Genomic DNA, 13,141 nt, shown 5'->3' on the forward strand with positions numbered 1-13,141 from the left:
TAGTTTTGCTTGATCAAGTATTCTAAGAAGAAATAAGTAATCATCTCTTTTCTAGATGTAGGTTTCTACATATTTAAATCATTCGGTTTTGACGTTTGACAAATTCAGTTATTCTGTTTTACTAGTTTTCTGTGTTTGTAGGTGCTGAAGGAAGGAAGAGAGCCACTTATGGTTACTTGAAGTTATGATCCCCAGTAAAACGGATTTTAATCCTAATCCATTCCTGTAGATGTGAACCTAATGTAAATGAGAACTTTTAAGATGTTATTTTTAGCTAATTATGGCCAACTGAAGTCTCATCAGTTTGGGTATTTAATCTGAATCACTGGAATCCTTTATAAGTACAATGAAATTTGGACTTAGAGGAAGACAAGGGGAACAGTCAAAAACTGGAAATCAGTGGCACCTGAAAGAGAAAGAAGATGATGCCACTATGTGCACTGCCATGTGATGGAAAAGACAAGCCTGGGAACCCAAAGATTGCCGCTGAACCAGACGATACTGACCCCCAGTAGAAGCAAACCTATGAAACCATGAGCCAGTGAATTCCTATTGTTAGGCCAGTCCATTATATGGTATTTATTTTAGTAGCTAGAAAACTAAAACACCTCACCATAGTCACTATGAGGGATTTTAATAATTGCTGTCCTTCAAGTTTAGGCTGACATGCTGGAGGTCACAGAAAGAGCATAGGTCTTTCTAATGTGAGACTCATGAGGTCAGTGACCACATCTGTTATCATTTACAGTTCTGTCCTTACTCCTGGCATGATACCTGACACATAGTTATTCAAATATTGGTCGGCGGGCCTTTTAAATGAATGGACAGGTTTATAATCTAAAGAGATGAAATAATCAAAATGTATTTTAATTTGGAAACTCATGTAAGTTTTGAACAAAATGCTTACATAACCAATTTGTGGGAATAGAATTAAAAAGAGACTACATGGAGATTGGGAGCCAAGATGTCAGCTTAGCACAGTGTGGGATTTAGTTTGTCCTCCAGAACATCTACCAAAAAACTAGGAACAGTACAGAACAGCTCCCCCAGAACCATGAGTTTCCCAAGCCATGGTGGCCAGTGCCCCTCCCCCACAGGCTGCTTCCCAGAGGGGAAAGGAAAGGGACTTTAACAGCAGCAGGGGCTGAGTGCAACTAAGCTTCAAGTACTGAATTAATTCAAAAATTCTGACTACTAAAAATAGGCCCCCAGCTCAGGTGAACCTGGTCAAAGCAGAGGTCGCTGATTTCTGCCCCGGCTCTAAGGGGGCAGGGCTGATGGAAAAAGGGGGAAAAAAAAGAAGAAACAGAGGTTTTTGTGACTATGTTTGTAAGAAGGCTTGGCTGCCTTTGTATACAGCTCAGGGCTTCTCACGCTGCAACTGCCTCAGGCATAGGCAGAAACAAGCTTCTTTGAGAGCTTGTCTGGAGCCAGTGCCTTCCCCAGGGGAGGGATGAGGCCCAGCTCAGGTGGAATCCCTCCCTCAAGAAATTCAGACCCCAGGGCTTGGTAATTTGAAGCCATTAAAACCAGCCTACAACCTCTCCTCTGTCTCCACCATGCACCCAGCAGGGAGAGTCTACCAAAGTTAAAGTTACTGCATCATCTTATGCTGGTGGGACCCACAGGCAGACAAGCACCACATACTAGGCAGGATAAGAAAATCACAGAGCTGAGAAACTTTACAGGAAAATCTTTCAACCTGCTGGGTCTCACCCTCAGGGAAAACTGATGCAGGTGACTCTTTCCTCCTGACAGGAGGCCAGTTTGGTCTGGGAAAATCCAGCTGGGCCTATAATACCTAAGTAGACCCTCCTAAGGGTGGGGGGGGAAAGGCACCCTACAGACAGGGCAAGAAACAAGAAAACAAAAACTGAAAAATTCTCCTCTGTTAAACAAAACCTAAGCTAGAGGTCCAGAAAAAGCTGAACTGAATGTCAAAGGACAGACAACAAATTCATCCAGCAAGAAAACTCCAGATAAAGGACGTGAAAACAATCTCCAAAAAACACTAGTTAAGGTAATTAAATGCCTAGACGCCAGCAAAAAATAACAAATCACACTAGGAAAATTGAAGATATGGCCCAGTCAAAGGAACAAACCAACAATTCAAATGAGATACAGGAGCTGAAACGATTAATTCAGAATGTACAAACAGACATGAAAAACCTCATCAAAAATCAAATCTATGAATTGAGGGAGGATATAAAGAAGGCAAGGAATGAACAAAAAGAAGAAATCAAAAGCCTGAAAAAACAAATCACAGAACTTATGGGAATGAACGGCACAGTAGAAGAGATAAAAAAAACGATGGAAACCTACAGTATTAGATTTTGAGAGGTAGAAGATAGGTTTAGTGAACTGGAGGATGGAACATCTGAAATCCGACAAGCAAAAGAAAATATAGGGGAAAAAACGGAAAAATATGAGCGGGGACTCAGGGAATTGAATGACAATATGAAGCGCACGAATATACGTGTTGTGAGTGTCCCAGAAGGAGAAGAGAAGGGAAAAGGAGGAGAAAAATTAATGGAGGAAATTATCACTGAAAATTTCCCAACTCTTATGAAAGGCTTAAAATTACAGATCCAAGAAGTATCGCGTACCCCAAAGAAAATAGATACAAGTAGATGTACTCCAAGACACTTTGGTCAAAGAGAAAGAGAGAATCTTGAAAGCAGCAAGGGAAAAGCATTCTATCACATACAAGGGAAGCCAAATAAGACTATGCGTAGATTTCTCAGCAGAAACCATGGAAGTGAGGAGACAGTGGGATGATATATTTAAATTACTAAAAGAGAAAAACTGCCAAGCCAGCGTTCCATATCCACCAAAATTGTCCTTCAGAAATGAGGGAGAAATTAAAACATTTTCAGGCAAAAAAATCACTGAGAGAATTTGTGTCCAAGAGACCGGCTCTGCAGGAAATACTAAAGGGAGCACTAGAGGCAGATACGAGAAGACAGATAAAAGAGTTGTGGAGAAGAGTGTAGAAAGGAAGACTATCAGTCAGTGTAAAAAGAATGAAAATTAGGTATGACATATAAAATCCAAAAGGCAAATGGTAGAAGAAAGTACTACCCATACAATAATAACACTAAGTGTTAATGGATTAAACTCCCCAATCAAAAGACATTGAGTGGCAGAATGAATTAAAAAAACAGGACACGTCTATATGCTATTTACAGGAAACGCATCAAAAGACCCAAGGATAAACATAGGTTGAAAGTGCAAGGTTGGGAAAAGATATTTCATGCAAATAACAATCAGAAAAGAGCAGGAGTAGCTATATTAATATCCAACAAATTAGACTTCAAATGTAGAACAGTTAAAAGAGTCAAAGAAGGACACTATGTATTAATAAAAGGAACAATTCAACAAGAAGACATAACAATCATAAATATTTATGCACTGAGCCAGAATGCTCCAAAATATATGAGGTAAACACTGAAAACACTGAAAAGAGAAATAGACACATCTACCATAATAGTTGGGGACTTCAATTCCCCACTCTCATCAGTGGACAGAACATCTAGACAGAGAATCAATAAAGAAACAGTGAATTTGAATGGTACAATAAATGAGCTAGACTTGACAGACATTTGTAGGACATTACACCCCACAATAGCAGGATACACCTTTTCCTTGAGTGCTCATGGATCATTCTCAAGGATAGACCATATACTGGGTCAGAAAGCAAGTCTCAATAAATTTTAAAAGATTGAAATCATACAAAACACTTTCGCAGATCATAAAGGAATGAAGTTGTAAATCAATAATAGGCAGAGTGCCAGAAACTTCACAAATATGTGGAGGTTTAACATCACCCTCTTAAACAACCAGTGGGTCAAGGAAGAAATTACAAGGGAAATCAGTAAATATCTCAAGACAAATGAAAATGAAAACACAACATATCAAAACTTATGGGATGTAGCAAAGGCAGTGCTAAGAGGGAAATTTATTGCCCTAAATGCCTATATCAAAAATGAAGAAAAGGCAAAAAGCATGGAAGTAACTGTCCACTTGGAAGAAGTAGAGAAAGAACAGCAAACTAACCCCAAAGCAAGTAAAAGCAAAGAAATAATGAAGATTAGAGCAGAAATAAATGAAATTGAGAATATGAAAACCGTTGAGAAAATCAACAAAACCAGAAGCTGGTTCTATGAGAAAATCAGTAAGATTGATGGACCATTAGTAAGATTGACAAAAAGAAGAAGAGAGAGGTTGCACATAAATAAGAACAAAAATGGAAGAGGAGACATTAACCACTGACCCCACAAAAATAAAAGAAGTAATGACAGGATACTGAGAACAACTTTATGCTAATAAACATGACAATATAGATGAAATGGACAACTTTCTAGGAAGGCATGAAAAACCAGCTTTGACTCGAGAAGAAATAGATGACCTCAACAAACCAATCACAAGTAAAGAAATTAAATCAGTCATTAAGAAGCTCCCCATAAAGAAAAGTCCAGGACCAGATGGCTTCATAGGTGAATTCTACCAAACATTCCAGAAAGAATCAGTTCCAATCCTACACAAACTCTTCAAAAAAATTGAAGAGGAGGGAAAGCTACCTAACTCATTCTATTAAGCCAACATCACCCTCATACCAAAGCCAGACAAAGATATTACAAAAAAAGAAAACTACAGACCAATCTCTCTAGTGAATGTAGATGCAAAAATCCTCAACAGAATTCTAGCAAACTGAATCCAGCAACACATTAAAAGAATTATATATCATGACCAAGTAGGATTCATCTCAGGTATGCAAGGATGGTTCAACATAAGAAAATCAATTATTGTAATACACTGTATCCGCAAATCAAAGCAGAAAAACCACATAATCATCTCGATTAATGCAGAAAAGGCATTTGACAAAATTCAACACCCTTTCCTGTTGAAAACTCTTCAAAGGATAGGAATAGACAGGAACTTCCTCAAAATGATAAACGGAATATATAAAAAACCCAAAGCTAACATCATCCTCAATGGGAAAAAACTGAAAACTTTCCCGCTAAGATCAGGAACAAGACAAGGATGTCCACTATCACCACTGTTATTCAACATTGTGTTGGAAGTTCTAGCCAGAGCAGTTAGACAAGAAGAAGAAATACAGGGCATCAAAATTGGAAAGGAAGAAATAAAACTATCACTATATGTCGAAAACCCTGAAAAATCCACAGCAAAACTACCAGAGCTAATAAATGAGTACAGCAAAGTGGCAGGTTACAAGATCAACATTCAAAAATCTGTAGTGTTAGTAATGAACAATCTGAGGAGGAAATCAAGAAAAGAATTCCATTTACAATTGCAACCAAAAGAATAAAATATTTAGGAATAAATTTAACTAAGGAGACAAAAGACCTACACAAAGAAAACTACAAGAAATTGCTAAAAGAAATCACAGAAGACCTAAATAGATGGAAGGGCATACCATGTCCATGGATTGGAAGACTAAATATAGTTAAGATGTCAGTTCTACCTGAATTGATTTACAGATTCAATGCAATACCAATTAAAATCCCAACAACTTACTTTTCAGAAATAGAAAAGCCAATAACCAAATTTATCTGGAAGGGCAGGGTGCCCTGAATAACTAAAAGTATCCTGAGAAAAAAAAATGAAGTCAGAGGTCTCATGACACCTGACTTTAAGGCATTTTATGAAGCTACAGTGGTCAAAACAGTATGCTACTGGCATAAAGAGATATACTGACCAATGGAATAGAATAGAGTGTTCAGATATAAACCCTCTCATCTATAGACAATTGATCTTTGATAAGGCAGTCAAGCCAACTCACCTGGGACTGAACAGTCTCTTCAATAAATGGTGCCTAGAGAACTGGATATCCATATGCAAAAGACTGAAAGAGGACCCATATCTCACACCGTATACAAAAATTAACTCAAAGTGGATCAAAGATCTAAACATTAGCTCTAAGACCATAAACGTGTTGGAAGAAAATGTAGGGAAATATCTTATAAATCTTATACTAGGAGACAGGTTCCTAGACCTTACACCCAAAGCAAGAGCATTGAAGAAATAAATAAATAAATGGGAATGCCTCAAAATTACATACTTTTGCACATCAAAGAACTTTGTCAAGAAAGTAAAAAGACAGCCTACACAATGAGAAACAATATTTGGAAATGATATATCAGATAAAGGTCTAGTATCCCGAATTCATAAAGAGATGGTTGAACTCAACAACAAAAAGACAGCCAACCCAATTGCAAAATGTGTCTGTAAATGGGTAGCATGAGGCAGATGTTTGTCATAGTGGAACATTTCTGTATCTTGAATTCACCAAAGGTTATGCGCATGGGATGAAATGTCATATACACACATTGTCATATACATATGCAAAAAAGTGTATGATGAAGTGTTATACACGCACAATACAGCACCCATTGTACCAGTGATAATTTCCTGGTTTCAATGTACGGTTGTCATATAATGAAACCACTGGGAGAAACTAAACTATTTTTGCAACTTCCTGTGAATCTATAAATATTTCAGAGTTAAGAGTTTTAAAAAAAAGTAAAAAAAAAAGAATTATAAGCAAAAAGTTCCAATACTTTAAACTAATGCATGCATTTGGTGCATTTTCAGGCTTTAGAAGGCAAGTATCTTTAGTGTGTGCCTCTGAAATACTAGAATGCCTTCTATGAATATATGATTTTTAAACATTTAGTTTTTATTTTTATCAGAGTTAAAGAGGCTTATAATAAAAACACAGCTTTTTACTTTTCTTTTCCTTTTTTTTTAATGTCTTGACTTCTCACTGTAGAAGATCGCAATTTAGCTTTCTCCTCATTTCCCCCATCACCACTAATACGTGCTCCCCCACCCCATTTCCCCAATATAATTATCATGCCAATTTCAATTAGATGAGTACTGTTTTTTTTTAGTAAGATGGTATAAATGCCATTCACAGCTCAACTATGAGTACTTTTCCTTTTTTTGCAATTTCTTGTTTTCCCCAGAATTAATAATTGTCTTGTGTTTTTCAGTTTGCTTAGTTTTCTATATTATGATTACTCAGACCCCAAACTCCCTAACTGCAAATGTCTTTCTATTCATTATGAATGTGTTTTGCCATTATCCTTATTTAAGGAGGGAGGTAAGCATTGGTTGTATTTTAGAGCTCTGGTTCCAAGAGAATTCTTTGTATTGGACCTGGCCTGTACAACCAGATGAAGATAAATTATCTTTTTACTTTTTCTACTTATGTACCTACACTGTCCACCTACAGATAAATGAACAGATGTTCCTTTATTTTATTTTATTCTTTTTACATGGGCAGGCACCAGGAAGCAAACCCGGGTCCTCTGGCATCGCAGGCAAACATTCCTGCCTGCTGAGCCATCATGGCCCACCCTGTTCCTGTATTTTAACTTAGCTCCTGATAGCAAAGAAAATCTACACATATTTGTGAAGAGTCTGCATCCTCGTCATTCTTAAACCCTGGTGTATTAGTTAGGGTTCTCTAGAGAAACAGAATCAACAGGGAACACTTGCAAATATAAAATTTATGAAAGTGTCTCACGTGACCGTAGGAACGCAGAGTCCAAAATCCACAGGGCAGGCTGCGAAGCCGATGACTCCGATGGATGGCCTGGATGAACTCCACAGGAGAGGCTCACCAGCCAAAGCAGGAATGGAATCTGTCTCCTCTGAGTCCTCCTTAAAAGGCTTCCCATGATTGCATTTAGCATCCCTAATTACAGAAGACACTCCCTTTTGGCTGATTACAAATGGAATCAGCTGTGGATGTAGCTGACGTGATCATGACCTAATCCTATGAAATGTCCTCATTGCGACAGACAGGCCGGCGCTTGCCCAATCAGATGAACAAGTACCACAACTTGGCCAAGTTGACACCTGTCCCTAACCATGACACCTGGTCACATAGTACAGTGCGGAGAGCCCCTGAAGAGAGGCCTGAGCACTTAGTTGTGGTCCTTGTTTTTAGTTGCTAATTGACCTCATCAATCTAGGAAGATAGGCAACTTCTTTGGCCTCACTTTTCTCTTCTCTATAATAATGACAGGATCAGACTGGATTATAACTGAAGACTTCTTGTTTAAGTGTGTTTCTAGAAGGTAAATGATCTGGTTGGGTATTAATGGTTCTAAATTAAAGAATGTTGTCATTTGCAATATTATTAAATATCCTGATGTTTAGAAAGAAATTGAATCTGTAAGAATTGAAATAATTTCTAAAACCTATAGAGATGGGAAATTATCAAAGATAAGAAAGGACCATCTTTGTTATGCTCGAAGTTATGATGTAGGAATTGTGCTTTCAACTTCCCAAGGGATCTAGAAAAGGAAAATACTGAGGTCACCAGAAACCTCATTGTTTACTTCCTAACAGAGATTTAACAACATTTAATATGGTCTGAAATAATTAGTGTGATTTTTATGGTAGTTTTCTAAAAATTATAGAGGATTGAAACTAGGTGGGTCCTTGAGGGTTTCTGTGGTAGATCTCAGTCATCTGGCAGTTTTCAGGAGATGGACGTAAAGGGCAGAATGTATTGTTCTTCATTTGCAAGTGTTTTATTTAACTGTGAATGTTGATGTGAGAGAGATTTGATGTTTGGAATACCTAGTGCATTTTAAGAGGGCATTAAAGTGAATTATATACATTCAGAAATGAATTTGTAATTTCATCAGTGTATTTGTTGGTATACTTTTACATATGTTTGATGATGTAAATGGTTTTTATTGTATTCCATGAAAAGCAAATATGTAATTTAATTTCATAATAAGCATTTGTTCATTAGTTATTATTTACTGATAACAATTTATTGGTTTGCAGGTACTTGAAGAAGCAGAAGCTCAACATTTATATCAGTCCATTTTACCTGATATGGTGAAAATTGCACTCTGTCTGCCAAATATTTGCACCCAGGTTAGTGAATATAACTTCCTCATCACTTTCTTGGGACACAAAACAGTTGAATTTCCTTTAAACTCTAATGGCAAAGGTCAAAGAGAGAGAGATGGGAAACAGTTTTTTCCAGAGTGTGATAATTTTCTGTATTAAGGAAAAGGTTAGAGGTGAGAGAGAATGCCGCAAAAGAACATTAAAAATGCAGTATTCAATTTCTGAGCTTCAGTTTATACTGTTGAAGTTTGCTTACTCAGACTTTTTCTCTTTTTGTTTCAATAATTTCTAACTTAAAAAAAAAGTAATTATTTCAAACCGTATTAATGAATTTACAACATGTTATCTTCACAATGGTTTGACACTACCCCACCCCTTCTCTACCCTCTCCCAAAGTGTTATGTTTTATTACAAATGAGTTGATAGTATTTTTTTAACTTGTAAAAATAAAAGAAAGAACTTGGTATTATTTAATTTTATATTTTGCTACATGACAAATTGCCTCAAAACTTAATGGCTTAAAACAACAAATGTTCATCATTTCACAATGTCTGAGGTCAGAAATCTGGGAGCAGGTTGGCTGAGTGGTTCTGACTAAGGGTCTCTTGTGGCCACAGTCAGCATAGCCAGGGCTGCAGTCTGAGGGCCGGAGGGCCTACTTCTCAGCTGACTCATGTTATCAGGAACCTCACTTTCTGGCCATGAGTTTCCCTAGGGCTGCTTGTCTGCCCTCAGAATACAACAGCTGGCTTCCTCCAATGGGTGACCAGAGGGAAAGAGAGAGGGGAGGCTGCAATGCCTTTTATGACCTGCTTCCTAAAGTCACACACCACTTGCATTATTTTTCTGTTATAAGCTAGTCACTAAGCTCAGTCCACACTCAAGGAAAGGGAAATTAGCCTTTTCAAGGAAGGAGTTACTGAAGGCTTTATGGTCATACTTTTAAACTGCCACCAGGTCCTCGTTGTTTTGCCCTTCATGATTTCTTCCTGTGTTTCTCACAACAGTGGCCAGAATGCTTGAATTTCCTTTGTTTTTTATTTCTAGGGCAAGGGCCCTGCTGCCTGGATCTTAGTAAGGTTCTGCTATCACTGTTGTTCCACACGGGTCCTGTTGACATTTTGGGAGCAACAAATTCTTAATGTTTAGGATTACACATTGCAATGGGGCAACCCCAAAACTATAAGCGAAGCCATGGGGCAACTAAAAACCTACACATGCAAACATCTTCATGGGGACTATTCCACCTTCAATTGAGAACCATTGAATTGTTTTTCATTGTGCCCAATTTGTTAACATTTTACTGTGATCTGATTTTTTGTACCTTTAATTTTACTTCATTAATGTGTTGTGTCTGAAGTAAGTTTTTCCACTGGACAGTGAAAATATATATATATTCTTTATTAATTAAAGAATAAAAAGAAATTAACACAACATTTAGAAATCATTCCATTCTACATATGCAATCAGTAATTCTTAACATCATCACATAAATGCATGATCATCATTTCTTAGTACATTTCCATCGATTTAGGAAAAGAACTAGCAAAACAACAGAAAAAGATATAGAATGTTAATATAGAGAAAAAAATAAAAATAATAATAATAGTAAAGAAAAGAAAAGAAAAAAAACAAACAGACAAAAAAAAAAAAAACCTATAGCTCAGATGCAGCTTCATTCAGTGTTTTAACATGATTACTTTACAATTAGATATTATTGTGCTGTCCATTTTTGAGTTTTTGTATCTAGTCCTGTTGCACAGTCTGTATCCCTTCAGCTCCAATTACCCATTATCTTACCCTGTTTCTAACTCCTGCTGGACTCTGTTACCAATGACATATTCCAAGTTTATTCTCGAATGTCGGTTCACATCAGTGGGACCATACAGTATTTGTCCTTTAGTTTTTGGCTAGACTCACTCAGCATAATGTTCTCTAGGTCCATCCCTGTTATTACATGCTTCATAAGTTTATTTTGTCTTAAAGCTGCATAATATTCCATCGTATGTATATACCACAATTTGTTTAGCCACTCGTCTGTTGATGGACATTTTGGTTGTTTCCATCTCTTTGCAATTGTAAATAACGCTGCTATAAATATTGGTGTGCAAATGTCCGTTTGTGTCTTTGCCCTTAAGTCCTTTGAGTAGATACCCAGCAATGGTATTGCTGGGTCGTATGGCAATTCTATATTCAGCTTTATGAGGAACCGCCAAACTGCCTTCCACAGTGGTTGCACCATTTGACATTCCCACCAACAGTGGATAGGTGTGCCTCTTTCTCCGCATCCTCTCCAGCACTTGTCATTTTCTGTTTTGTTGATAATGGCCATTCTGGTGGGTGTGAGATGATATCTCATTGTGGTTTTGATTTGCATTTCTCTAGTGGCCAGAGACATTGAGCATCTCTTCATGTGCCTTTTGGCCATTTGTATTTCCTCTTCTGAGAGGTGTCTGTTCAAGTCTTTTTCCCATTTTGTAATTGGGTTGGCTGTCTTTTTGTTGTTGAGTTGGACAATCTCTTTATAGATTCGGGATACTAGACCTTTATCTGATATGTCATTTCCAAATATTGTCTCCCATTGTGTAGGCTGTCTTTCTACTTTCTTGATGAAGTTCTTTGATGCACAAAAGTGTTTAATTTTGAGGAGCTCCCATTTATTTATTTCCTTCTTCAATGCTCTTGCTTTAGGTTTAAGGTCCATAAAACCGCCTCCAATTGTAAGTTTCATAAGATACCTCCCTACATTTTCCTCTAACTGTTTTATGGTGTTAGACCTAATGTTTAGATCTTTGATCCATTTTGAGTTAACTTTTGTATAGGGTGTGAGATACGGATCTTCTTTCATTCTTTTGCATATGGATATCCAGTTCTCTAGGCACCATTTATTGAAGAGACTGTTCTGTCCCAGGTGAGTTGGCTTGACTGCCTTATCAAAGATCAAATGTCCATAGATGAGAGGGTCTATATCTGAGCACTCTATTCGATTCCATTGGTCGATATATCTATCTTTATGCCAATACCATGCTGTTTTGACCACTGTGGCTTCATAATATGCCTTAAAGTCAGGCAGCGCGAGACCTCCAGCTTCGTTTTTTTTCCTCAAGATGTTTTTAGCAATTCGGGGCACCCTGCCCTTCCAGATAAATTTGCTTATTGGTTTTTCTATTTCTGAAAAATGAGTTGTTGGGATTTTGATTGGTATTGCATTGGATCTGTAAATCAATTTAGGTAGACTTGACATCTTAACTATATTTAGTCTTCCAATCCATGAACACGGTATGCCCTTCCATCTACTTAGGTCTTCTGTGATTTCTTTTAGCAGTTTTTTGTAGTTTTCTTTATATAGATTTTTTGTCTCTTTAGTTAACTTTATTCCTAGGTATTTTATTCTTTTAGTTGCAATTGTAAATGGGATTCATTTCTTGATTTCCCCCTCAGCTTGTTCATTACTAGTGTATAGAAATGCTACAGATTTTTGAATGTTGATCTTGTAACCTGCTACTTTGCTGTACTCATTTGTTAGCTCTAGTAGTTTTGTTGTGGATTTTTCTGGGTTTTCGACGTATAATATCATATCGTCTGCAAACAGTGATAGTTTTACTTCTTCCTTTCCAATTTTGATGCCTTGTATTTCTTTTTCTTGTCTAATTGCTCTGGCTAGAACCTCCAACACGATGTTGAATAATAGTGGTGATAATGGACATCCTTGTCTTGTTCCTGATCTTAGGGGAAAAGTTTTCAATTATTCCCCATTGAGGATGATATTAGCTGTGGGTTTTTCATATATTCCCTCTATCATTTTAAGGAAGTTCCCTTGTATTCCTATCTTTTGAAGTGTTTTCAACAGGAAAGGGTATTGAATCTTGTCAAATGCCTTCTCTGCATCAATTGAGATGATCGTGTGATTTTTCTGCTTTGATTTGTTGATATGGTGTATTACATTAATTGATTTTCTTATGTTGAACCATCGTTGCATACCTGGGATGAATCCTACTTGGTCATGATGTATAATTCTTTTAATGTGTTGTTGGATACGATTTGCTAGAATTTTGTTGAGGATTTTTGCATCTATATTCATTAGAGAGATTGGTCTGTAGTTTTCTTTTTTTGTGATATCTTTTCCTGGTTTTGGTATGAGAGTGATGTTGGCTTCATAGAATGAATTAGGTAGTTTTCCCTCCACTTCGATTTTTTTTGAAGAGTTTGAGGAGAGTTGGTACTAATTCTTTCTGGAATG

The 13,141-nt window shown here is 37.0% G+C and overlaps 1 protein-coding gene across 11 annotated transcripts in view; it reads left to right on the forward strand.

Annotated features, from left to right (window-relative positions):
* The window catches only part of PARG (poly(ADP-ribose) glycohydrolase), a 185,652-nt gene that overhangs the window by 92,848 nt on the left and 79,663 nt on the right, over positions 1-13,141 (forward strand). For all 11 annotated transcript variants that reach the window (XR_013161355.1, XM_077124627.1, XM_077124628.1 and 8 more), the window contains one exon: positions 8,833-8,925. Coding sequence is in view for 10 of the 11 variants with exons in the window: in XM_077124627.1 (XP_076980742.1) it covers positions 8,833-8,925 (93 nt within the window). In the remaining variant the exon portion in view is untranslated. The remainder of the gene's footprint in view (positions 1-8,832; positions 8,926-13,141) is intronic.

Source organism: Tamandua tetradactyla, chromosome 13, assembly GCF_023851605.1.
Source record: "Tamandua tetradactyla isolate mTamTet1 chromosome 13, mTamTet1.pri, whole genome shotgun sequence".
NCBI classification, from domain to species: domain Eukaryota; kingdom Metazoa; phylum Chordata; class Mammalia; order Pilosa; family Myrmecophagidae; genus Tamandua; species Tamandua tetradactyla.